This window comes from Watersipora subatra, chromosome 1, assembly GCF_963576615.1.
Source record: "Watersipora subatra chromosome 1, tzWatSuba1.1, whole genome shotgun sequence".
Lineage (NCBI taxonomy): Eukaryota > Metazoa > Bryozoa > Gymnolaemata > Cheilostomatida > Watersiporidae > Watersipora > Watersipora subatra.
The window spans coordinates 2997691-3024874 of record NC_088708.1 but is presented as its reverse complement, the minus strand read 5'-3'; the positions used below and the strand labels follow the sequence as shown (position 1 = coordinate 3024874).

General features: G+C 36.2%; 3 protein-coding genes across 4 annotated transcripts; 1 reads left to right on the top strand and 2 right to left on the bottom strand.

Annotated features, from left to right (window-relative positions):
- Window positions 1-767: 767 nt before the first annotated feature.
- LOC137406262 (uncharacterized) lies at window positions 768-8342 on the bottom strand. Its single transcript, XM_068092802.1, has 5 exons — window positions 7789-8342; window positions 7107-7229; window positions 5388-5474; window positions 3896-4075; window positions 768-1279 (listed from the first exon to the last, which is right to left on the bottom strand). Exons 1-5 carry the CDS (start codon window positions 7880-7882, stop codon window positions 1158-1160), a joined length of 606 nt encoding a protein of 201 aa, XP_067948903.1. The 5' UTR covers window positions 7883-8342; the 3' UTR covers window positions 768-1157.
- A 798-nt stretch (window positions 8343-9140) lies between these two features.
- Window positions 9141-21800, top strand: LOC137393168 (coiled-coil domain-containing protein 112-like). 2 transcript variants are annotated; one of them, XM_068079606.1, is made up of 13 exons: window positions 9141-9172; window positions 11218-11301; window positions 11923-12035; window positions 12859-12948; window positions 13345-13420; window positions 13525-13705; window positions 15904-15990; window positions 16075-16224; window positions 17142-17270; window positions 17398-17511; window positions 17760-17987; window positions 18136-18257; window positions 21678-21800. In XM_068079606.1, the coding sequence occupies exons 2-13, from the start codon at window positions 11231-11233 to the stop codon at window positions 21706-21708; spliced, it is 1392 nt and encodes a 463-aa protein (XP_067935707.1). In that variant the 5' UTR covers window positions 9141-9172; window positions 11218-11230; the 3' UTR covers window positions 21709-21800. The 2 variants fall into 2 exon arrangements, with proteins under 2 accessions (XP_067935707.1, XP_067935712.1); XM_068079611.1 differs by lacking the exon at window positions 9141-9172 and adding an exon at window positions 9609-9751.
- Window positions 21801-22059: 259 nt separating this feature from the next.
- Window positions 22060-26166, bottom strand: LOC137393180 (LIM domain only protein 3-like). The gene is made up of 5 exons (XM_068079622.1): window positions 26037-26166; window positions 24176-24278; window positions 23562-23713; window positions 22886-23011; window positions 22060-22328 (listed from the first exon to the last, which is right to left on the bottom strand). Exons 2-5 carry the CDS (start codon window positions 24254-24256, stop codon window positions 22067-22069), a joined length of 621 nt encoding a protein of 206 aa, XP_067935723.1. The 5' UTR covers window positions 24257-24278; window positions 26037-26166; the 3' UTR covers window positions 22060-22066.
- Window positions 26167-27184: the final 1018 nt, after the last annotated feature.

The window sequence follows — 27184 nt, the reverse complement described above, 5'->3', positions numbered from 1 at the left end:
TAAAACCATGTCTATTGTTCTTACGCGTCTGTTTTATCGTCATTGTAATGCTGTCACTTCTAGCAGTGATATCTTATAACTTACCGTAAAAATTCATTTAATTTTTTAACCTTACCTCGAAGGAGTTCATATTATTGTCTGATAATCATGACGAGCCTGTTGGTCACCTGTGATAATCAAAAAGTGCTGCACAAATTATTTGCGAAGTATTGGGTCACATGATCAGATTACGACTTGCTGATTAGCCTAGGCCGAAACAAAACTGTAAAGTAGTGAGCATCTATATTTGATACGGGGTCTTCGGTAAAACCCGAAGTGTTTGTCATAAACTAGTGCTACGATAAGTTTTATATTGAGCTTTTTATTGGCCTTTCAATTCACTTGAGAACATACGTGACAAGATAATAACCAAATTTCATGGCTACGTCATCGAAATAAAGAGATTCCAATCTATGGCGGCTTTTCGTTTTTGAGCTTTTAAGAGCTTGTAATCACATTTCCACATATTTGGCACTTACAACACAACAGAGTAAGACATGGTGAATCTTCTGATACCAAATAACTGTAATGTGAATTTTGTTGCAAGTCAACCTTTAAAAGGTCCAGAGCTTTATCTTTTAAGAAATTATACAAAATATTTTGCTATCGCTAGCATTTATTGAATGGAGATTTCTACATGCTTAAAACACTAATCATGGCTCACCAGTTCTTTGCCTATAGCCTGTGTTTTGACATGGTATAATTATACAAACAGTAATAAGGTTGTGTCAATAAAATTTATATGTATAACAGCACAGACAGTATGATGTCAAGGCAGATACAGCATTAGCACCTAACCATAATAAAACATAACGCCAACATGATAGCCTTTTTATGAGATACAATAAGGAAAAAGGATGCATGAAAATATATATATACTGAAAAGTATGTTATAAAATGCTGCATGTGGATAATATGTAGGTATAGCAGAACATGGAGAACATAGCATGACATAACAAAAACATAATGTTAATTCAATGCAAGCATGACATAACAATAACACAATGTGGGACAACACTTGCGGAAATACAACATTTTGTGTTTTTCTGTCGGGTGTATGAACAAACAGTTTTCGGCTTGTGCCTACTTTTGAGCAGGCGACGTACAGCTGGTCATGGCTAAAGCAGGGTGACAGTAAGTCGATACCAGCTGCTCTCTTTCTTCTCACCATTGTCTATCGCAACCCTCAGAGTACTCGGGCAAGTTCTGTAGTAGTAAATTACAGCAGGCCTACTCGTAGCTGGAAATAAATTAGTATGTATGTATTTATTTTCATTATTTTAATATACAACATATAAAAGGTAAGAAATTTGTAGAAAATGAGGGTCCATATGCGCAAAAGCAGAGCTAATCATGGCGCCGAACCCAAGTCAGCAGACAAAACAGCTAAAAGTCAATAGACTAAGCTATCCCAGTAATCCAAGCAGATGTTGTTTCAAAGTCACTTTAAATTTGTGAGCATTGGCAATCAAGCGTAGACTGCCAGGCAATAGGTTCCAAGCTCGTGCCATCTGATAAGAGACCTGCCTATGTCCACATGTAGTAGAACAAGACGGGAGTGGAAGAGATAGTAATGAATGTCTAGTAGGGTAAGCTGGATGTGATAAAGGACGGTTGTAGAATTTATTATGTGCTAGAATACAAATGCGTAAAGTCTAAAGTAGATGAATAGGTAAGATGTTACTAAGTTTAAACAGTGAAGCAGAAGAATATGTGGGAGGTTTATGATAAATGATTCTAAGCAATCTTTTCTGTATGGTAAGTGTTTTATTTAGGTATGTAACAGGTGCATTCCACCATGCCTCAATACAGTATATTATTTGACTGTTTATCAAGCTGTTGTATAGTAATATGAAGGTAGTAGTAGGAAGATAGCTAGAAGCTAGGTAAATTAAACCTAAGCTTTTGTGAAGTTGTTGTCGTAAATTAGCTATATGAGCGGACCAATTTAGTGTTTGATCTATAATTATACCAAGGAATTTTATGTTGTTTGTCTCAGAAATAGATAAATGATTCATTTTTAAATTTCCAGCTAGCGAAAATTTGTTTTGTGGGTTTCTTATTACAATATAATTTGTTTTATCAATATTTAATGTAAGTTTATTTTGATTATACCAGCTTTTTATTTTGCTTAGTCCAGAGTTTATTGTATCAATCTCATCATTTACTTTATTTGAAGAATAGAACAAGTTTGTGTCATCAGCAAAGAGGATCGTTTTAAAGTTTCTAGAAAAATCAATTAAATCATTTATATATAACAGGAACAAAGTGGGTCCTAAGATGGAGCCCTGAGGAACACCACATGAAATATTGAGAGGCAAGGAAGTATGCTTGTTTACAAAAACACATTGAGTTCGATTTGACAAATAACTTTCAAAGAGTTTCACAGCTTTATTTGAAAAATTTAAGCTTTTAAGTTTGTCAAGCAGAATACGATGATCAATTGTATCAAAAGCCTTTAAAAAATCTATAAATATGCCCAAAATAACCTTGCTCTCGTTTAAGGCAGCAAATGTGTTATTAGCAAATTCAATAAGAGCCTCTCTAGTTCCTTTTTTCTTTTGAAATCCATATTAATTTTTGCAAATAATGTTTTCTGAATCAATATGATTGTGAATAGGAGAATTTATTATTTTTTCAAATATTTTTTAAAAAACTGGTAAAACAGATATGGGACGGTAGTTATTACAAAAAAATGAACTTCCTCTATTTTTGTATATGAGTAAAACTTTTGCACCTTTCATAGCATCAGGAAAACTTCCTGAACTAATACATCTATTTATTATATCAACAAGTGGTGATACAATATAATCTGAACATATTTTTACTAATTTGGCAGGCACTCGATCAATTCCTTCTGCTTTTTTATCATTCATTTTTTTTATTTCATCTAAGATATTTTGTTCATCAACTGGTTGAATATAAAAAGCTTAATAGGAAGCACTTTGATTTATTACCATATGAGTTTCTGTAGGTATGGCATTTGCTAATAGAGGTCCTATTTAAGTAAAATGCTTGTTAAAACATGAGGCAATTTGAATCGGATCACAGAGTTCAGTACTAGTTTCAGGATCGAGCAGCATTTTTATTTGTGTGGATTTTGGCATTTTTAATCCGCAAGCATTATTTATACTATTCCAAAGCTTTCTAGGGTCAGATTCTTCTGAAATAATTTTATTAAAATAGCTTGCCTTTGCTTGTTTAATCATAGTGGAAATTTCATTTCGTAGCTTAATGTATTAATCACGTAATCGAGGGCTAAAAGGAAAAGCTTTGAATTCTTTGTATAATTTGTCTTTGGATCTAATTTTAGATTTAAGTTTCCTCGTTAACCAAGGACATGATTGTTTCTTTTGATTCACCATTATTTCTTTCATAGGTGCCAAAATATCAAAAGTTTTAACAATTTTATGAAGAAAATTTTCGTAGGCTTGGTTTACATTTTTTACATTGTATACAGCTTCATTCCAGTTTATATCACCAAATAAAATCTTGATGCCATTAGTTTTAATGTTATTAAAACATCTTTTTGTTATTTTTTCAGGCATGCTAGTATTCAAATTTTCAAAGCAAGCAAATATCGGAAAATGATCGGATGTGTCTTTTTTAATTGTTCCGCAGACTATTTCATGGTTTTCAAAGTTAATAAACATATTATCAATGCATGTTTCAGTTAGAAGGGTTGTATGAGTAGGAATGGAAATTAAACTTTTAAAATTGTACTGATTCATAATATCCACATACTTTTCTGATTCAGGTTTAAGAAGGTCAATGTTAAAATCTCCAGTGATGATATGATGTTTACATCCTACCCTAGGCGTGGACAAAAACAGGTCTAAATCATATAGAAACCTACCAGAGTCAGAGGATGGAGCCCTATAAATTGAAGTGATGCTCAGTGACTCACCACCAACACCAGCCAGTTCCACTGAGACAGCCTCCGCTCCCAAAAGCATAACTGGTCCAGACGCCATGACCACCAAACTAGTGCGCACATAGATCCCTGAGCCAACATATCTAGATTTTCGGCTGTCACCTATAAACACATAATTAGGAATCGGAAAGCAAGAGTGTTGATACTCGTAAAGAAAAGTTTCACTAACACAAATAACATCAAATTGAAAATTAAAGTTAGACAATAATTCTGTAAGCCTGTCAAAATTTTTCCGTAAACTGCAAATGTTACAATGTATAATACTAAATCCATTTTGTTTTATATTAGCAAGATTTTCTATAGAAAAATGTAGACAATTATATCCTATTTCCATTATTAATGCAATATATAACAAATACACTACTTAGTTACAAGAAAAGAAACATTACTTTTAGTGATATCAATCACTGTCAGTTAAAGATTTTAAATCACTTACATGTTTAATATGAATAGCCAAAGAATCTTGCGTTTTCTTAATACAAACCGATTGATTACTAGTCCATGCATATTTATAGTCATGATCAGCTTTGTGTTTTCGTACTTTATAAAAAAGTTGTCGCACATTGAATGGCAATAGGTCGTTTGCATATATTCTGCTTTTCGTTTCATATCCTATATCGGTTCTGTGAAGCACTTCAGCATCTTTAGATTTAAATGATTTCAGAAACTGTTTCTAGTATGGGTTTGAGCAAATCTAACAATCAGTGATTTCTTGCTCTTATTTCAATAAGTTGTGTCTATATTGTTGCTCTCTAAGTCAACATTCTTTTTATCAGCGATAGCAAGTCCAATATGCATGGCAATTTCTTCACTATTGAAGGGAACTTCCCGAATCTCCACGCACTTATTCTTTTCAAAGCGTTCTTGTTCTGAAACCTTTTGCTCCATTTCTGGTAATTGAGACTTAATAGAAGAAACATCTTCCTGTAGCTCCTACACAACTTTAGAGTGGCAATCAAAACTATGTTCAATGTTTGCCACATTCTCTTCTAAATTTGACATTCTTGAGTTCATTATTTTTAGCTGCTGTAAAATCTGTTTGAGAGTGTCAGTGTTCTCCGACTCTCATTTTCCCGACTCACATTTTCCACGAGTTCCTGGCATGTTGTAAGTTATGTATTGAAAACTTAGCCAATTTGGGGATGGCTTATATAAATTACACCACCCCCTGCATAATTCCTTGCCTAGCAGCTGTTTCTTGAGATGAAATATAATCTCCTTAAAGCTTTAACTTAGCTATAATTAGCGTAGCTTGCAGAGCACACAACCTGCCTGAACAACTGCCAACTCAGTGACTCAGCTGCTGAAGGAAATGAACATGTTTACTACGGCAAACAGTGGCAAATCCAACGTTATTAAGTAGTGTAGGTGTGGCAATTCATAGACAATACAACATAGAATGAGAAATACTTACCTTTTTGAAGTAGAAATTTAGTAGGTAAAATGTAGTAGCAGTACCCGTGCAAGTTCTGTAGTAGCTGTAGTTCTGTAGTAATTGTAGCTGGAAAAAAGTAAAAGTATCTCGGCTGCGGAAGGAAATGAACATGTTTACTATCACAAACAGTGGCAAATCCAACATTTTTAATCCTTTCACTGAAGTAGACTCATTTATGCATTTTGTATGGTCGACCGCCGTACACGCATTTTTGCGACTTTCCCAGCACTTGCTAGTAACTGAATTTTATTATTCGTTGATAACATAACCATCGATCTTTAGGACTTTTATGGTAGTGACAGTGTTGTCCTAAGATTTCTCTATAAAATTAGCTTAAAATTTAATTTTAAATCTTTGTTTGGGAATTTCCAACCTAAAAACGAACATTTTTGTGTAAGTTCTGTAAACGCCTCCGAGTTAGAAAACAAATAACTACTTAGGTTGATGACATTATAGCCGATTAAGATTTTTGTGATATCACACATAATTAAAATAGCAATAGCAGCACTGACTCTGATGGTGGTGAAAGTAATGGTTTTGTAAGAATAAGGAACATTCTAGAGGATCGTTTAAGCTTCGTAGCTTCACATCGCTTTATCAATGCACAAAGTATAGAACAATGAATTTTTTGCATCGCAGTGTTTATTAACATGTTGGCAAAATAAAATATATAACCAAAACAAACGTTCTAGATGGAGTCTGAAATTGAAAAAATATTGCATACATATCATGAAGCAATATCGGCAAAATGGCTAGCAGATAGATAAATTTGTAAGTGGACGCAAGTGAAAGGGTTATGTAGTAGAGGTGTGGCAATTCATAGACAATAAGAAGTACTTACCTTTTTGATGTATAAATTTAGTAGGTGAAAACAGCGTTTTTTCTAGTGGCCACAAGAAACAAACGTTCACGTGACCTTTTCGGTACACGTTGGCAGTAAATATTAATTACATGTAAATTACTACTCATTAATTTATTTTATTTAATGAGTAGTACAATTGTATAGCTGAATAGGCACCTTTGCATAGGCTGCAGAACTCAGGACGGTGCTTTTTGACACGGCAGCAACTTTGCTGTTTAAAACGGAACAGCGCAGTTGGGCACTGTAAAGAGGCGCGCTAACTTATAGATTTCAGTTAATGCGCCCTAGCGGTGAAAAAAAACCACATAATCGCCACCCCTTTATATAAGTCGCTTGGCTCAAATCATCAGAAAAAAGTAGCGGCTAATAGTCCGAAAGTACAGTATTTACTACTCATATTAATTCAGTTGGCTTCGTGCGACCAAATGGGAAAAAGGAAAGACTGCTCTATAAGGTGGACAAACATCTACACACACATATTGTCGTTTATATAATAGATTAGTATACACCTGACACATAGCATAAAAGCAAAAAGAGGCTTGTTGTTAGATATTGCGCTTCCATATCTTATATCAAGATAACTACAAGCCACTGTCCATGAGACCGATAGGTCTGACACTTTATCAGACCAGCCTGTTAGTTCTGGCACACCACTTTGCATAATGATTGGCAAATCAACGAGCTCAACATTGCTTCATGCACAACAGCATCATAGCTGACAGGCTTAACTCATGATGTGTCAGACCAATTAGTCCTGGCCCCTTGTCATGAACCATGGCTCTACATGTACTTAGACATTTAGCATATTCAAAGCTTGTAGTCTAATAGAAATTTACCTTCATCATTACCAACAGTGTCTGCTTTTAGAGACTTTGATGACACGACTTCTGGTATCACCTGTACCGATTGTTGGAATACCTCCAAAAAATTTTCTTGTTCTGCTAACATGCAGCTACTTCCTATAACAAACCGTTTTCAAATTGACCTGGCTGTTGGATTAGTCAGACACATGCACCATTTTCCTTCAACAACAACTATGATATCCATGTCAATTTCAAAACATATGAATAGTTATTGCAATTCAAATTTGCATGTACTGTATGATACAAAATGTGAAACTGGACTATTCTATGCATCCATGCATAAAACTTAGAAGTGAATTTGTTTAAGGCTCAAATTTTGTAACGGTCACAGCCTCTGATGCCAGCAATTCTCTGTCACTAGGCAAATCAGATGTTTTTTTTTTCCGCAGTGTCCGAGATCACTGACATTTCATAATGATAAGGAAATCAGACCCCGGTCACCCACATACTGGGTCTAAACAGAACAACCACTGCGCTTTGTTGGCTGACAAAAAGTACCATGCCTTACTACAAAAAGTACCATGCCTTACTACAAACAGTACCATGCCTTACTACAACAATGTATCCCAAACTTCTTACCAAATTTGAGTTATGTGTGTATATCTAACTGTCAAGGCAAACATGGCCTAAACATTACACAGCAGAAAGAACTAACCTCTGATGATGATATCACCACCTGTGGTTACAGTAAGCATAACTGTCGGCTGCTGGGTGGACAGGTAGTCTAGCTTCTTCAGAAAACTGCCCATGAAGCGTTTATAGTGTACATTGAAATTTGATCTCGGCCGAACCTATAAATAGAACAAACCCTACTTTCAAGTGATTGAAACAAAATCGAAATTAATGTTTAGCTATCATGATTGAAAACTGACAGTAATATTATACAAGTTATCAATAGGATCAGTATTTTTAATCCTTAACCAAGTTCTGCATAAGCTGACTAACCTTTGGTACCCCTATTGTTCTACACCTTTTCTGATTGCAATAGATCAAGACTGCATACAGCTCACCAAGAATCAAGAATAACAGACTTTATACACTTCACCAATAATGGAGAATAACAGACTTTATACACTTCACCAAGAATGGAGAATAACAGATTTATACACTTCACCAATAATGGAGAATAACAGACTTCATACAGCTCACCAAGAATGGAAAGTAACAGACTTCCTACAGCTAACCAATAATGGAGAATAACAGATTTCATAAAGCTCACCAAGAATGTAGAATAACAGACTTCACACACCTACCAAGAATGAAGAATCACCAACACCTCACCAACAATGGAGATGAACTGACACAGCTAAATAATAATGGAGATTAACAGACTGCCTACAGCTCACCAAGAATGGAAAATAACAGACTGCACACACCTCACCAAAAAGAATGGAGAATAACAGACTTCATACACCTCACTAAATATTGAGAATAACAGGACTTCATAGTCCCCATCAATGGAGTTTATGAAGTCTGGAGAATAGATATAGTTAGTTAGTTGTCTTACTAAAGACACTTCAGCAATAATGAAGAATGACACAATTCACGCACCCAACAGCCCACACATACGCACTAACATACATTAAAAACAATCGACGGTGACTCTCAATAGAGACTTCACGCGTCTCACCAAGAAAGAATAGATAGAATGAAATAATGGCGAAAGCATGCATAACTTAACTATGATGATACATACACCCAAGAAATTCAAATATTACAAGAAGATTTACATGTACAAATAGTTACCGTGTTTTGATGTGCATGGTTTTTATATATGGAGATCCAGTGTCGTCTTTAGTCGAATCACCCATAACCATGAAATTCACTTACTATTGCAACATGTCAATTTAAGTCTGTAGAAAGAAGAAGCATCGAACAACATTCAGCATTGCCCAACTCCCAAGCACTCAGTAAAGAGATGTGCAGTTTCTCATTTTAGCTAAACCAATCGAATAGGAATTCGATTGGTGAAATCGTGAATCGAATTCACTAAAAGGATTCCCAGGGGTTTTGTATAGCGTTCCGGTGGTTTTGACTAGGTGAGATCCTGATCAGAAAACAACCAAAAACTTCATTATTTTACAATAAATACCTATCTCAGCTATTCACAATTGACTTATCTAACCATTGAATATTGAAAAGTAGCAAAATATACTAATATAAATAAAGATCATAAAGAAGTCTGTTAAAAAGTCTGTAAACCAATTTTGGTGCGGAAACATACTCTGCACACAGTAGTTAAAATATAGCCTAAGCGTTAGGTGACAGCAAATCATCAAATCTTTGAGTAGCTAAGCTTCCCTGTCCGTTTAGTCACTCATAACCTTTGATTTGGTTAAAAACAAAAAAAATGGACACGTTAGTATTGTTGTACTGTTTTGATAAAAAATCCCAAACACTATATGTCACATGCCAGATACAAACTGAAAATATTTCTATGTTGTGGCGCGTCAGCTGAGTATTTACTGCAATCTTCGGAAAATTTATTTCAATCACATTAAGTTCATAAAACGGAAATACTGTACGCTAATCTGTGTGTCCGCCAAGAATTGGAGTGTATATGTAATTCATTTCAAAGACGCCTCATGGTCAATACGCATCCATTTGACACGTAGATGGTACCTTATTTTAATACTTATGTTCTTTAACGATGCTACATTCAAAATTTTTTGCACGAAAGTTTTAAATCATGATCCAATACATGTACAAGTTTGATCATGGACTTCTAGAATGTTTAGTAAGACCTGCATAGGCTATTCAGAATCATTTTCAAATTCACGAGTAAGAGCGCGAACCACTTAAAAAATCTTTGACCACTTTTCAGTTGTACTTCTCGCATGTCTGCAGTGTAACTTTATATGATTTTTTGGGTCAAACCTTTTTCCGATTTGGGTGTACATACAAAGGTATTCTTTATAGGTTTCCAAGAAAATCCTTGACTATTGTGTCAGAGCATTAAAAAGCTAGGTTAGTCACTTTTTTGTATGTTTGCAAAAGGTTGTGTAATGTGTAATCATTAAAGTTGGCAGTGAACGTTTTGCAGATGACAAGGTAAAGTTTTCAAACGCTTAACAATATTGCTAGACAGTTTCAGTTAGTAACCAAGGTGGCAAAAGGCATCGACCATGCCTATGCAAAATGTTTCTTTAAAAACACTACTACTCAACATACCTTAGTTGACAAAAAAGACTATGCTGTTTTTATTGTTTCATAACCAGTTTAAACGAAACACTGCATGACATGTTCAATGTTTGTCATGAGTAAATCAGACAATGATGTGAAAGCAGGCGTAGATCCCTAGTTGATACACTTGTGGAGTAGTTTTAATTTCAAGAGGGTGCAACTGTATGGAACTAATAAGATATTCATTGAGAGTAGTCTTAATAAAGACATAATAGTGAGGTTGAACTCGCCATTCGTTGCTTAAAATGAATGTTCGATAATTATCATGAGGTTAACTGACAAAACTATGTGACAGAACATACATCTATGAATTAGGAATATGCAGGCCAAAGAGATTAGTTCTTTTCTAGGCCGATCTCGAAGCATTTTTGTGCTCTAGTAGCTACAAATAAGTCGCCTATTTCAAGCTAAATCAACTGATCAACCAAAGTTGAACTGTAAAATATCCATGTTGCTCTCAAACTGACGTCAAAGGTTTTTCACATTTATGTTGCATACATTGGTGGATCAATTGTTTAGATACACGCATAAGACTTGTCTGAAATGGTGAAGGGAGTGGCTAAGAGGAAGCACAGAAACTGACTTATTTTTGTCATGTGAATGTTGCTCCAGTATTTCATAAACATGGTTATTCAGGGCCGCAAAGACATGGGCTGCACACAAAAAGAAAGCCTGTGGCTATTTTGCTAAAGGCATTGCGCTAATTGCTCAGCCTATCTTAAAGTTTTAGCAAGAATAGTCTTGTAAGATCACTTGTGGCTTATATGTGCAACTATAGGTTTGTGTTGAAACATTCCTGTCTGCGTTGGAAGTCAACACAAGACATTCTTAGTATAAACTCATCTGAAATAACATCTGCTGTCAAATAATTGTCAATAAGTCATTATATATTCACTGCCAGAATTAATTCAAGAATGAGCCAAGCAAGGCAACATAAGAAGAACATTAAGGAGATACTAACAGAGCTCAAGCATTTGGAGACGAGGTAGACATCATATTAATAGACCACTAAAGCTAACGATCTGACTGTTCTACTTTATCTTGTTTTGCTTGTGTTTTTGGACATCATTTTCGTTGTGTAAAACAGAGTTCAACTCTAACTTTGGGGTGTAAATAAAATGTCAGCTTATCACATGTACCTTGGTCATGCCTATCTATAGTATTTACTGTAGTATTATAATAGATGTGGATCAGGCAACTAGCTTACTCAGCCATTGCCCAGCCATTCGTGTCATGATTCTAAATCAAAACTCAGATTATTCAGTAATCATGAGCGAATAAAGTCGAACAAAGGGTTTAATCTTCCTATTTAGACTTGCTAATGATGTTAATGTGGTCAGCTGAACTGGTAGAATCTAAACATACTGGTCGTCTGATAAAATAAAATATTTTCGCGTGCAAGCGGTTAGGTGAAATGGTTTTGAATAAGCATGAGGTTGGATAAGATGGTTTCAGATTGCAATTGGTTAGCTAAAGTGATTGAAGTGTACTGATAGATAAATAACTTATTTGAGGGAATAGTTGGTTAGATGAAAGGATTTGAAGGCCCGAGTGACCTTTTGACCTGTCATTTATTATCTGCTCAGTTGATGCTAAACATTTACAGAGCTCAGGGCATAAACAAAGAAAAGGAGACGCAGCTGTATAAAAAGAGCCCATCTCTTGCTGGTGAGCTATCGGCTATGGACAGTAAACAGTCTAGTGAATACAGCCGGGACAGTAAGTCTGATATAACACATTATCAAAGTTATGATGTTTTTGTAAATCTTTACTATAATAGGAGCGTTTTTGTCCGCCTGTTCTCAGCCACGCTGAAAACGATGAAAAAAAAAAGATTGCACTGCACGAGAATCAAACCCGAGCATCAGAATCAAAGGCAAGCAGGCTACCATTACACCACTCAGAAGCCCTAACTATTCCCTGGATAGGGATTCCCTCTATAGACTTTTTACTCATGACGATCTCTCCTGCTGCCCGGACTGCCAAGCGTACTAGTTATTATAACTACCAAAATTAGCACACTTTTAACGGCATTAAAGGCTGAAAGGTGCTTGTTTAATAAGTGATAAGTCACTGTTTCAGTTGTCTGAATGAGCTTGTTGGTAGTGAGAAGCACGACATAGTTGAAACATTATGCTCTATACTTTCTGGCTATTCTAGTGACACATTAGCATCCCGGAATGCATAAAATCTGCTTAATTTTTATATTGTCTGATTATCATATTTGCCCAAAACAAACATGAGTTTAAAAAACGCAAACAAAGTAACGGCAATACATATGCAAAGGATTATCAGAATCAAAAAAATGAGTTCCCTCACATTACTAGAAGAAATTACACATTACACTACAGAAATTGGATTGTTGAAAAATAAAGCTTATAGCTGTGTTACACGGCATTACAGCAGCACATTTTTGGAACAAATTGAGAGTTTTGAGGTAAATCAGAAAAAGTAATCATTTACATCTAGTAGTTTTCTATCGGTGTTTAAACTCTCAACTGAGCATCTAGAAACCTATCTCAATGTTTTAATATGATTCTAGGATTAAAAACAAAGAAAGAAATCTACCAGCTCCGAGGAATGGTCCATCAATTTCATGAAGAAATAAGAAATGTTTTACCTACACCGGAGTGTGAGTTACCCTTGTGAGACATTTATCTTGATAAAATCCATTTGAGCGTGTTTATTTCTGTCACATTTATATCTGTCATGCCTTATACATGCTGTCCTACATACACACTTATATTCTTTTGTGTATAACATTAGTGTCTACTATAATACTCATATTCCTTATATCTCTGTATCCTCTTATGTATAACATTAGTGTCTACTATAATATTCATATTCCTTATATCTCTGTATTCTCTTATGTATAATATTAGTGTCTACTATAATACTCATATTCCTTATATCTCTGTATTCTCTTATGTATAATATTAGTGTCTACTATAATACTCATATTCCTTATATCTCTGTATTCTCTTATGTATAACATTAGTGTCTACTATAATATTCATTCAAATACTAGTTTTAGAGAAGCTAAAAGTTATCATGGAAGACATAGAGAATGGCATCAGTCTGTTCAAGCAGTCCCAAAGAGAAAAGTAAGTATCCTTCCATAGTACATTCGATTGCTTTTGTTGGTCAGCTGAGTTACACCGCTGTCAGACCTGACCAGCTGAATGTGAAAGAATTACGCTGCCTTTAGATATGACCAACTGATGATGAATGAGTTACAATACTCTCATGAAATCAATGCATTGGAGAAGCGGTTTGACTCTTGGACTGACAGTGACAGTACTCAACGTGTCACCGCCGCTCCACTCACCAAACTACCCAGTGCCAAAGATGTTGGGAAGAATTTACCTGTCGAAGTAGCGCAGTTCTCAGTAGGTATTTTTCTTAGGCATAAGTCCATGAGACAGTGTACTCTCACTCCGGTTGTAGCTTTTGGTGAGAATTGGCAGACAGCTATTCGCTTCCCATGTTCTCTTCATTTGTAGTTTGCACTACATTCACGGGTATAGCAGAGAAGCTATGACAGTCACCTTTGTGTTGGCATTGTACTTTGATACATCTACAGTTGCTCCAGTCAATATAACATTTGCTTCTTTTATCAACTCCGCTATGAACTTGTGTCTCAGCTGTCTTCATATTGCTTGACTGCGAATGAACACTTGCGATTCATAACTTATAATTCTTATAAATGTTGGCATGGCTACAATTTACTAGCAACTCTATGTAAACAAACTACACTCAGCCTCTCTACAGCGAATACTGTTTGGATATGTTTCCTTCATGATAGTCCTTGTTAGTGACTGGGTTCGTAGCTGTGAAATTGACCATCTCTTTCAGGTGAGCGCATTTGTGTCTTTTGATCGGATGAGTATTGGTGCAAAACTCTGAATTTCGACCTGGAGAACAACATATTATCTTCTCCATTTCAGATCTGGTTTTTATGTAATGCCTGACATCAGTTTTGGTAAAATATTATTTTATTAGGCAGTGAAGTACATGTCACAATACTTTCCGTTATCGGAGTCTCTATTCATATGCAATTTGATAAAGCATGGCTTTTGGTAGGCAAGATACGGCAACAAGTTTCACCTCGTCTGCTCTCAAATATCGAGCAAGCATTGCATGACTAGCCATTCTACTGTTTGTTGCCATGAGGTCTGCAGTGTATACTTTATTGAGGATGCAAAATCTGACTAGTAGATAGCATGTGATTAGGTTGTGCATGTAGAACATGCTGTGGGATTTATCCATCCACCGTCTCTGCTGTTTTACATTACTGCTATTATGAACCACGCTTGTACATGGTCATGGTTGTCTTGAGTGCAAAGAGATTGGTCATCGCAGCTCAAAGTAGGATTTATCTGCTGATGGAAAGGTCAGACAACTGCAGTCATACATCAGACAGTTGTGAATAACAGTGCATGAGGATAGTAAATTTAGTACATAGCTGTATTTGAAGTTGTCAGTCTTTTTAGATAGACCAGGATACATCTAGTACGACACAGGGCAGTTTATGTGTAGTCCACTGCTCGCTAACAAGGGAAAGTTATCTAAATGTTCACTTTTTGTGAAGCCTGTTTGAACGTCTGGATGCATTGTGGTAGTTGCCTGAAGCTCATCTCACCAATAATTTTTGTCCGTATACATTAAAGTTGTAGGCCTTGCTTATCAAAGATTAAGTAAACATTTCATATGAAGCATGAAAATTACGAGAACGTAGCTATGGTCACTTGAGATGGTCAAAAAAGTGCTAAAAAAACATTTACATTCAGCCCTTGCCTAGTTACCATAGTTTATACCAAGTACCAATATCTGTTTATTCTTGTAAAAGATTTTAGTATAGATGCAAGTGTGTAGAGGTCATCTTAAAAAAGTCAAGCGAGTTAATGGAGCCACAAAATGAATAAATAAAATTTGTAATCTAGTGATTTAAAAAATAAGTTTCCTCTTTAGTATACTCAGCTACTGATGTTATTGTCATGCTTATCATGTCTGCACAAGTTGTAAGTAACTATGACGCCATTTTTGTCAGCGTTATTGTTGTCATGGTCAGCCAACAACTCAACTCCATTCCATCATCCAACTTACCGATCATACTCACGTGTAAAGATATCATTATACATGTGTATATCAATTTATTCTTTACTAGCTATGGTTATGGGGCTTCAACTAATATCATAAAATAGTAATTCAATATTATCACTTTGTTTACTTACATTCATATTACATACATACTTACATATTACATTCAAAGTTTCTAACTAGGTTACTATTTAGCTCTCACTTTAGGGTAGATGTCTTCACTGGGGTGGGTGTCTTCACTTCCAACAATGTCTGATATATTAGTCACGTTAGTCTTGAGACTACAATTCATTTTGTTTTAGCTACTTTGCTGACAAAAACTGGCAGGTAGACTTGGACTACCGGTTTATATTTATATGTCAACACTGATCAATTATAATTGATTTCATCAGCAATCGCTGAAAGTGAGTCCTTATAGGACCTTCTCCGAATGTACCTGGCGTGCCTATTTCAGTATTCATCAATTTAATGTCTGCGTTATTTGTAGAAGTTTTTAGAAGAAACTGGAGGGCCAAGAGGAGGCTGGGATGAGTATGACCACAATACATTTCTCAAGTGGAGAGTGAGATACCATGTAAGTTTTTGCTACTAGTTGACATTAGTCTCATCGCTATCACGCGCTAAAATAGATTATTAGCATTGCTCACCCATTCTGTAGGGCCGGGGACAGTTTGTGGCTGAGGCAATATCTCATTTGCCCAGCAAAACCGAAGAAGAGGTGAGGGAGCATGAGAAGTGGTACAAAGAATTCTTGAGTCATCAAGAACAGAAGCGACTCGCCATCAGCGATTGGAAGCGTAAGAAAAATGTATGCTTAAATTTTAATATATTCCGTGTCTGTTTGTGTTCACATGTTCATATATAACTATCTTATTCACGATCTTTCCCAACCTCTTGTGTTCACATGTTCATATATAACTATCTTATTCATGTTCTTTCCTAATCTCTTAATTCACAAGTACTGTCATGATATATCTGTATGTCCATATGTCTGTATATATGCGTATGGATGCTCAATGTTTCAGGATCTCTTGGAGGAACCTTGCAGCCCTCTATCTTTTATATTTGACATGGTTTTTTTGAGTTAATATGCATGTGGTAGGTCTCTGTCCCTCCAAGCGTATTACATAGTCTGTGAGCTATCATGTGTATTACATGGTCTGTGGGCTATCATGTATATGGTTAATGCGTTGTATGCATACGCGTTGTATGCGGTGTTAATGCGTACATGTATATGCGTTATCATGCATATGATAGGATGATTGTGTGTTGTCCTCTATACGACAAACGCTGTCTTCACTGAGATGTATGTGGCAGTATATGTGTATGTTACCATATGTTAGTAGCTCTCTGTGTGTCATCACATATTTGTTAATCTATATGGGTGACCAATTATATAGGTGTCCACTGTCTCTATATGGGTGGCTACTATGTCTCCATATGGGTGGCTACTATGACTCTATATGGATGGCCACTATGTCTCTATATGGGTGTCCACTATGTCTCTATATGGGTGGCCACTATCTCTCTAAATGGGTGGTTACTATGTCTCTATATGAGTGGCCACTATGTCTCTATAATATGAGTGGCCACTATGTTTCTATATGGGCGGCTACTATGTCTCTATATGGGTGGCCACTATGTCTTTATATGGGTGGCCACTATTTCTTTATGCGTGGCCACTATGTCTCTATATGGGTGGCCACTATGCCTTTTCATCTGCAGGAAGAAAAGAATGAGAAGCAGGAGCAGTCATCTGAGGCTTCTGATGAGGAGGAAGAGAAACGCCTGGAGAAAGAGCGAATTATGGAAAGGGAGAGGCTTGATAGACAGAACAAACTCAGCTCATGGAAAGTTTGTATTTTAATGTTTTGTTTCTTGTCTAAAAAGCATGTGTGACACGGGGCTCAGCAGCTTCTAATGAGGCCATCGATCGTAGCAGTGTATAGGCTAGGAAACCAAGACATGTTATTCATTGAAGCTTGAAAAAGAACTGGAACGGGCTGAAGCTGAGGAAAGACAACTGAGAGAAGAAAGTGCAAAAGCTGAAAAGGAAAGAGTAGAGAGATTACGGCAGCAGGAACTACGTGAGAAGGTCAGGAATCTATTCAAATTTAAGGTAGCGAGTGAGAAGGGCAACATAGTGAGGTAAAACACACCTGAATTTATTTTTTAACATTCAAGAGCACAACATGGCTAGTTATTTGAGCGCGTTGTACAGGCGTAGATTGTAGATTACAAACTGCATTCAGTGCTGATCGTAATATTAGTTGCAGTTGTATATAACCATGATTCTACTATGTGTATCGGCTCTTAGGCCCTTAGACTCTGCCCCGCTTGCAGGTTGCGGAGTACAAGCGCACAAAGCTCGAGACAGAGGAATTTCTAAGGCTTGAAGCTGAGGCGCAGGAACTGCAAGAACTAGAGAAAGATAGAGAAAGACGACAGTTAGACAAAAGCAGAGTGGAGTTGAGGAACCAATTTGCTTTTGAGCAGAAGATGAGACACATGAGGGATGGAGAGAAGAAGAAGGAAGAGAGTCTTAAGAAGGAACAAAGGCTCAAGTCACAGGTTTGAGTTGCTTTAGTGAATTGCAGATGCTGCCAGTAGTTATTCTGCAACTGTATACATTTGCTTGTTTTAATTCGTTGAGGTTAATGATTTTCCATCTCACTAGACACCTTATGGTAGTCTGTTCCTGTTTGATATTTTCACATAGTATGAAGTGAATGTGGTCAGAGATCCAAGTCGGTTATTAAGGCCAACGGAGGGTTGGAAGTCACGTACCAAGCAAGTGGGTGCTAGCGCGGAGTCTGGTAGAATCTACACCATGGCTCACAGGTATGATCTATATTTCTATGTTTACCTTGATCTTCAGTTATCTTGGACAATGCGTGTACGTTCAAACTGTCATTGTTGGGAAAATAGTGTGCACTTTGTAGATGAAAGGCCACAGGCGTTGGAGTGAAAGAGTTTAGACTTTGTAGGTGAAAAGCTGCCGGTATTGTAGGTGAAAGGTAATGGGTGTTGTAGCCGAAAGGTTGTGGACTTTATGGGTAAAAGGCAGCAGGCATTGTAGGTGAAAGGTTATAGGGATTGTAAGTAAAAGGCTGTATTTAACAAGCTAAGTTGGGTAGAGTATTTAGCTAGTAGCAAATGATTATGACTACTTGTAAAGCTGAGGAAATGAGGCAGGGGGTAACAATGCTTTTTAGTGGGTGGATCATAGTTATTAATAAAAATAAGTTAATATTGGTGTCAAGGTCAGTTGTAGTGAGTACTTGCTCTACTCTTTCAGCCCGACCAAACAGCATCTTTCCATGTTGAAGTTGCTAGCTAATTTAGTGAACAAACGCTTCATTATTTTTCTCAACTCCGTGCTGAGCAGATGACTCATGTTACATTATTAGGCATATTTTTAGGCAGGCAAGATTTTACAGAGTGAATGTAGCTTATCAAAGCAAATAGGTTACAAGTCATCAAGTGTACCGACTCGGATGTTTCAAGACGAGATAATATTGCATGAACTCAACCAATAATAGAAGAGTCTTTGTATCATTAGAAAACATGTTGCCTTGGCTAGTGTATTGGGTATTAGTTAGGTCACTATTTGTATGCAAAGGACCATACAGTTAGAGTTGTCTCATTACGCCTATGTTAGAATGACTTCTGTTTCAACCATCGTGTACTTCCTCGGCAGTGTTGAACTATGCGAAGTATAGGTATATCATAATGCAGTAAATGAGGAAGAATGTTTCTACAGCTTGGCCATACTGCCTCAGACTGACAATGAATTATGGCTGACTTGTGGAAAAATGGAAAAATTTTCATCTAATTGAATACGTAAATATTGTTGTTTAGGTCGATTCCTTGGTGTCTCCAAATACTCACTTAGAGCATTGCAGAATTTGTTGTCTATCTGCGTGTCACTTCAATATTTAATACATCTTGCTTTATCCATTCCTACAGTTAACATACTGTTAACATAATCCTACTGTTAACAGTTAGCGTACTGTTAACATATAGTTCTACTGTTAGCAGTTAACATACTATTAACATATACTCCTACTGTTAACAGTTACCATACTGTTAACACAGTCCTACTGTTAACGGTTAACATAATGTTAACATAATTATAGTCCTATTGTTAACAGTTAACGCACTGTTAACCTATTGTCCTACTGTTAACATACTGTTAACATATTGTTTTACTGTTAACATACTGTTAACATATAGTAATAATGTTAACAGTTAAGATAATGTTAACATATAATCCCACAGTTAAAATACTGTTAATATATAGTCCTACTGTTTACAATTAACATACTGTTAACATATAGTCCTACAGTTAACATACTGTTAACATATAGTCCTACAGTTAACATACTGTTAACATATAGTCCTACAGTTAACATACTGTTAACATATAGTCCCACAATTAACATACTGTCAACATATAGTCCTACTGTTAACAATTAACATACTTTTAACATATAGTCCTACTGTTAACAGTTAACATACTGTTAACATATATTCCTACTATTAACAGTTAACATACTGTTTACATATAGTCCTACTGTTAACATATGGTCCTACTGTTAACAGTTAACATATGGGCTATAAATAATCCTTTGATATTTGTTTCAAAGAACAGTACTATGAATTGGTCTGAACACAAGATATATGTATTTTACAAATAAATAATTTAATGTGGTGTCATGACTATTTTCTCTTCCTGTGTGTTTTAGCATGCTGAAGTATACAGAGGCACATGCTTGTACCCTAGGACACTTATATTTCGTTAGTATTTAGTTTCGTGAGTAGCTCACAGAGTAAAATTTCGAAGCAACTTAATTTCGCAGCTCTGATGAGTGCGAAAATATAGTGATGTGAAAATAAATGCAGTGGAACAAACATAATTATATTCCTCAGGTTCGGTTCACCGATAAAAAAAATTCAATTTGCGACTAGTTTGTAATTGTGAACCGCAGGTAGAATGGTGTGGGTAAGGTCGATAATGCAATTTGATCGCTTGCTGCCATTTGTTTCTTGGACTATCAACAGGCCAGTTTTCACTGGGGCAGCTGGCCGGCTGAGCCGCCCCAACTTTTTGGGAATTTTTTACGGTAAGTACAGTCCAACTCAAAAAACTCACCCTCAGATAAAATGTAACATTTCATCTCAAACACAAGGTCAACTCAAACGGATTTGTTTGGTCAGTTCCAACGCAATGATAAATTCCTTCAGATAACTCGACCTCAACATACTTTATTCGAAAAGTTACTTGCCCAACGGCCATGGACGCGGTTTTTATCGCTGTAGAATGTCACTTCATTCCAAGCCATAGAGACAAACATCAACTTCTAGTAGTTCTTAGGCATCATTATTATCGTCATCAGAGGCAAAATATTTTTGTTAACGACTTTTATAAAGGTTTGCAAAAGATTCAGTTTTATCAATCACCCGCTTGGCCGTGTCCCATCGAAAGCGTAAAAGCCTCCGAATGAACTTAAAATAAAATCCGCAAAATTGATCTTTGTTAAAACGCTCAAAAGGAAAAGATGTTTTTTTTCTGAGCGTATTAACTGCGGTCATGTTATGCCTATTTTAATTTAAAAACGTCTCGTCAGTCACATCACTTAAAACAAAACAAATCTAAAAAAATTACAAGTTATTGAAGAGGTGTCAGTGGTGAATCCAAACCTTTCCAGAGCCATGCTGCTTGTGTAGTACTGCGAGTGTCAGTGCATGTGTCTTATTTTCTTTCAACACACGGTGCTCACTGCATTGATTGATGTCCCCAGCAAACGATAACGCTAACTAATGCATGTGCATTGACATCAAATTCCTATCATTATATATCATTCCTAATGGGAAAATAATCCTAAATAATTGCAAAATAATAACATAATAAATTTTGACAGTCAAATTATTTTGTCGGTTTATATTTTAACGATGCTATAGTGGTCGTTAAAATCGTTGAAATAAATGTCGTTATAAAATTCAATTATGCAGTATCAATGAACAAAGCTATTTAGTTTCGCTTTTTCGCTCGTTTGTTATGATAGTTTAGTTTCGCACACGAAACTTTCGCGAGAGGATGACACCGCGAAAACGCGAAAGTTAGATGCCGCGAATACATAAGTGTCCTAGGGTAAATAATATTGTGTGATGTCATACGGTATTCCGTAGTAGCACATGTAGGTAGCTTCCCTTTGACTACTTCTGCATTTCAGTTCATCTAGTGTGTGTCTATTGCAGGGGTGTTCCGTCTTGGAGACGAGGTCTTTGACGCACCTGCTCTTCATACTTCCATCAGTGTTTTTATCACCTCCGACTTCATGAATTTTATATTTAATTAAATATATGCATACATATATATTATGTTAAATGATTCTACTTGTGACAAATTGAAAGTTGTCCATTACTGCAATGTCTGTAATCAACATACAATGTACATACAACAATTTTAGTGCTAGCTACCGCAAAATGGAAGTTGTGCTCACATGCCAGAAGGTAAATGCATTTGTTGCTATCACAGATAGATGGAGGCAAAAAGATATGACAGCTATGTCAAAACTCATCTGTTCTGTACTCTAGCTTATAAAAATAGTGAATCTAAGATGTATTACCAAACATTAATCAAATGGTTAAGATGAAAATGATGATGTTCTGGTGTTCACCGTGTCTACCATTTCCTCTACCCTCCGCTGTTCACTGCACTGCTCTTCGGCAGCAGTTCTGTCAGAGTTTTTGCATATCTGCAGCTGTTCCAATTGTGCATGACTACGAACTGTTTTGTCATGGAGTTGTAAAGACTCTTCAAGGTTGTCTTTTCCTTCCACAACTTCGTAGTGATCTTCACAAACTATCTTGCTTCCAAATAAATAAAATTTGTCTCCTACGCAGAACCTGAAAAACAACTTTGTTGCTGCAACAAGCCAGGCGTTCATATTTCTAGACAGATTTTGTGAATTCCCTTAGCATTAACTTAAATTGCACCACAGCGAGCTTACCATAGCATCTGACCATAACATACAAACATGTTGTTAATATAGTCATATCATACAAACATGTTGTTAATGTAGTCATAACAAACAAATGTGTTGTTAATGTAGTCATAACATACAAACGTGTTGTTAACGTAGTCATAACATACAAACGTGTTGTTAATGTAGTCATAACATACAAACGTGTTGTTAATGTTGTCATAACATACAAACGTGTTGTTAATGTAGTCATAACATACAAACGTGTTGTTAATGTTGTCATAACATACCAACGTGTTGTTAATGTAACCATAACATACAAACGTGCTGTTAATGTAGTCATAACATACAAACGTGTTGTTAATGTAGTCACAACATACAAACGTGTTGTTAATGTAGTCTATAATACTGATATGGTACTACCTTGACTATCACCACTAAAAATTATTTTTGATTGTATATTTTGGATACGATTATTACCTTAGCCTGCATTTATAGCACGCAAAGCATTCTATGTGGTAAACATGTTCTTTTGCTCTCATCACCATTTCAAAAGATGGTATTGGCAGCAGACAAGCTGAACAATGACCTGGCATGCCAAACAATCTGCAAATGAATTGGATAAGGCGATCAGAAAGGCAACATCTCTGAAAACATCCAATGTTGAGATGCCCAACAAGTCTGAGCTATAGCTGTGTTGATTAGATTGCAAGCGTATCAATATTTATAGAATAAAGCAGCATATGCGCTCCTAGAGTTTTTGATTAGAGCATGCTGTGAAGTTGCCTCATGTCTTGATTGCTTGCCATTTCCAATTGCAATTATTGCTGATGCGGCACGTTGCTTTGCTTGTGACACATCTATGTAATTACTCTCGTGTCAGATCATACAAAGCCCGCATTGTTTTCTGCCACGCATACATTAGTTGCCTACCTTCCTGTATTAATCATCAAGATAAAATGAAAGAATAATTAAATATTTATTAATCAACAGTGTATGGATTTGATTAGTTCTCCGCTGCAGTTACGCAATCAGCTCTTCCTACATAGTTCTAAGTAAAAACCTGTTTGAACTTCTGCAAACCATTTCTGTGCTGATGTATTGCCGATCTTAGACTGTTTAGTAAAAGCCAGTGAAATAGAATTTGATTTCTTACCTGAAATAGTCTCGTTTGCATAACAGCAAATTGGCTTTTACAAACAGAGAAGATCCGACTTCACCCAATCTGCACCCACAGCATGAGCATTTCAAACAATCTTCATGCCAGACTTGCTCGATGGCCTTTAGTAGGTACTTGTCTTTTATAGCCTGTGAACAAGTGGGCAAAGCAAGTTATAGGACAGAAATTACATGTACTTACAGCTTCACTAATGTTTTATAAACCTTTCTTTCGCAGCAAGAAACTTTTCAATTGGACTGCATGCTTGTGTGATTGAGCATAACACACATGTATGGTTATAGAGAAGGTTTGATACGCTTCTTAGAAACTTTAGCGTTTAGAAAACCGAGATGTTTGGTAGAAGGTACGAGTGCTAGAAAATGTTTCTGCATCTAAGTTGATTGCTCATAAATATATTTCAGGTGGAAATCTCTCACCTCATAGTGTGATAGTTAATTAGAAGAAAATACTGAAGGCAAGTCTTTAGTCAGCAAATATACTGCAAAAGTAAGGAAGAGCAATACATGGCTCATGTCTGCTTTCATTGTATGCACTGTAAGGTGTAAGCTTGTGTATTTATTTAGCTAGTCTAAAAGGAAAGAACTTTATACCTGGTTGCACCCGATACAGATGTTGACTTCCGCTGCCGCTGAGGTCATGTCATCACGCGTGGATTGAACGTTCAACTGCATCACTCCTCTTGTTTTGCTTCTTCTAAAGTATTAATATTTAAACATTCAAATATTAGATTATTCCTTGGCTTTGGTACATGCCATTGGATTTGTGTCCCTGTGGGTAAGATATAGATGGGTTTTAACTGTGATTAGCTATGTTACTAGAATCAGTTCAGGTGCAATGTATTGTAAAGTAAAACAGCCCCCATGGGAGCTTTTATCATGGTTTGTAATACTCTGTCCGCACCTGATGCATGCCTCCAGATACACTATGAGTGAACAAGGATGTTATTGTGTAGTTGAGTACAATCTACCAGTGTCTAACAGTCCCTTTCCTCTTTGTCTTCCAACCTTTACTCCGAGTATAAATCAAGTGAACAACTGACTGCTTCTTTTTTGGTTTGTTGTTCAATATCGCTGTAAATCGGTTAGTAGATAGCGAAGATCTTTTTAATGTGGTCCATTTCTGGAAATACTTTTTGTTTGCTCAACAAACACTTACATTCACCAGCAGAATAGATTATCAGCAACAATCTTTTCAAGATGTGATCAGATTGTCTCAGTTATGTTAGTCAGGCTCTATCTTGACTGTCAGCCCTTATTGTTTAGTCAGTTGTGCGAGTCAACAGAAGGACTTCCCTGCCGTACAACTGTTCAAGTTCAACAAACTTGGTGTGATATAACAAGTGTGTCCAGCTGACGACATCTTCAACACTTTTTGCTTGTTCTGCTCTCATTCTGACCGAGCTCCTAGTTACTTTCAAACACTTTGTACCATAATAACTGTTGCTGCTTTGAGGATGAGGTTTCAAATGCAGACAGGAAATTACATGTGATTCTATGAAAACCAAGTCGCTACTTTTAATAACCATAAGCATTGAGCACGTTTTTTTGTTGTAGCCTACAGTCACACCAGAGCTGAGATACATACTCTTGGCTATAGAAACACTTTCATCCGTTATAACATCTCATTTCATGAAGTAACTATTATATGGATATATTACAGCCTTTATATTATATTACTATTATTTACATCATATTATAACATTGGTTTGTACGAACACAGTGCATTTCTTCATGCAATTCATTTGCGGCCAAGAAATGTCTGGCAGATCAGTTGAGCCGTCTTAAGCTTCTTCTTTGACATTGTAGAATATTCTGTACATATATATTACTGAAAGATCCTAGTAAATCACAATACACTGGACATGTACAAGCTGATAGTCTGCAGTGCGTTACAGTATACTGTGTATTACTGAAAGATCATAGTAAATCACAGTATACTCTATGTGTACAAGTTGATAGTCTGCAGTGCATTACAGTATACTGTGTATTACAGAAAGATCATAGTAAAACACAGTAAATCACAGTATACTGTACATGTACAAGCTGATAGTCTGCAGTGCGTTACAGTATACTGTGTATTACTGAAAGAGCCTAGTAAATCACAGTACACTGGACATGTACAAGCTGATAGTCTGCAGTGCGTTACAGTATACTTTCTATTATTGAAAGATCACAGTAAATCACAGTATACTGTTCGTGTACAGGCTGATAGTCTGCAGTGCATTACAGTATACCATGTATTACTGAAAGATCACAGTAAGACACAGTATACTGTACGTGTACAAGCTGGTAGTCTGCAGTGCGTTACAGTATACTGTGTATTACTAAAAGATCACAGTAAATCACAGTTGACTGTATTTTACTGTATTGCTAAAAGATCACAATAAAATCATAGCTTACTGTATATTATCACTGTATGCTAACAGAAGTCGAAAAGGCCTAAAGGGTCTACCTGTTTGTCGTAGCTGCTTTACTATAGCTGATGATCTGATGTCCTCGAGACGTGCTGAGAATCAGAAATGTACTCCAATTGTCTCTGCACACTTCACGGCTCGCCTTGCATCTAATCACTGCACACGATATTCGGAAAATATAGGCGCACAGCTTGCTTTGAGCGCGCGGGCTCTCTTTGTATAATGAATGTTGTTATCTCTATATAATGCAGCGCCTGCTTACTCTCTGTGTTATGAATATATTCATATACAATATACAATATCAGATATAATGGGCAAGAAAATAGTGATTGCTAGCCATTAGCGATCATAGCAAGGCAACTAATCTCCTCTGGATTATTTCCTCTCCGGAGCCTGTTTACTGAATGAAATAATGTGTGCTTCCTCTACCAGCACTATATTAGCATTGAGATGATTAGTTAGGGAGACATAGGATAAAAATAGCTCTAGACTGATGCCTTTTCAAAGGTCTCATAAAGAGTTTAATACCTATAACATATATTTCATCAAGATATGGTATGGTTGCACTTATATTTAAAAGAAAGTAATGCTAAATTTAGCTATTATGAATATTCATTATTGAGACCTGCATGGCTATTTGAACAACAAGTAACTGTTATAGTCCTTAAGACAATATTTATAAATTTATATAGTTTGTTCATGGTTTTTATGGTGTTCATAATGAACCTTTGAGTATTATGTATGCATATATGTTGTAAATGTATAACAATCTATTAGCAGGCTAATGCGTATAACGAGGAGAGTCTGGATCGACCAATTAGCCATTTCACACACAATTAGGCATGATGATAGAATATGAAAACTTTCCGACCAATCATCAGACACTGAATGCTAATAACATGACCTGGTCAGCCCATGCCTGCAACCCTTTGCAATAAATTTGGAATTGTCTTACTATTGTCTTATGGCAGGCCAGCTAGACATGGCTATTGAGTACAGCAGAAAACTTGAATTCTATAAAGTCTTAGCTCAGCTGTAGCAGTGGTGGTTTTAATTAGCTAACAAAACCAGCATAGACTAAATGACTTAATTCGTGCAAGTCTCAACTTGTCATAGATAGAAATGGCTAACAGGCACCAACACAGTCATCGCTCGTCATGCCAGTTTATGCATTACCAAAAGTGAA

Excerpts from the sequence above, each read along its gene's own strand:
- LOC137393168 (XM_068079606.1), top strand. The coding sequence starts at position 11,231 with ATGAGCCAAGCAAGGCAACATAAGAAGAACATTAAGGAGATACTAACA. Across the intron at positions 12,036-12,858 it reads TAGTGAATACAGCCGGGACA|GATTAAAAACAAAGAAAGAA; the intron begins GTAAGTCTGATA and ends ATATGATTCTAG. Across the intron at positions 17,512-17,759 it reads AGCAGGAACTACGTGAGAAG|GTTGCGGAGTACAAGCGCAC; the intron begins GTCAGGAATCTA and ends CCCCGCTTGCAG.
- LOC137406262 (XM_068092802.1), bottom strand. The coding sequence starts at position 7,882 with ATGGGCAGTTTTCTGAAGAAGCTAGACTACCTGTCCACCCAGCAGCCG. Across the intron at positions 5,475-7,106 it reads CACTGTTGGTAATGATGAAG|CTACAATTACTACAGAACTA; the intron begins GTAAATTTCTAT and ends ACTTTTTTCCAG. Across the intron at positions 4,076-5,387 it reads TAAATTTCTACTTCAAAAAG|GTGACAGCCGAAAATCTAGA; the intron begins GTAAGTATTTCT and ends ATGTGTTTATAG.
- LOC137393180 (XM_068079622.1), bottom strand. The coding sequence starts at position 24,256 with ATGCAGTTGAACGTTCAATCCACGCGTGATGACATGACCTCAGCGGCA. Across the intron at positions 23,714-24,175 it reads TCTGTATCGGGTGCAACCAG|GCTATAAAAGACAAGTACCT; the intron begins GTATAAAGTTCT and ends ACTTGTTCACAG. Across the intron at positions 23,012-23,561 it reads TGCAAACGAGACTATTTCAG|ATTGTTTGGCATGCCAGGTC; the intron begins GTAAGAAATCAA and ends ATTCATTTGCAG.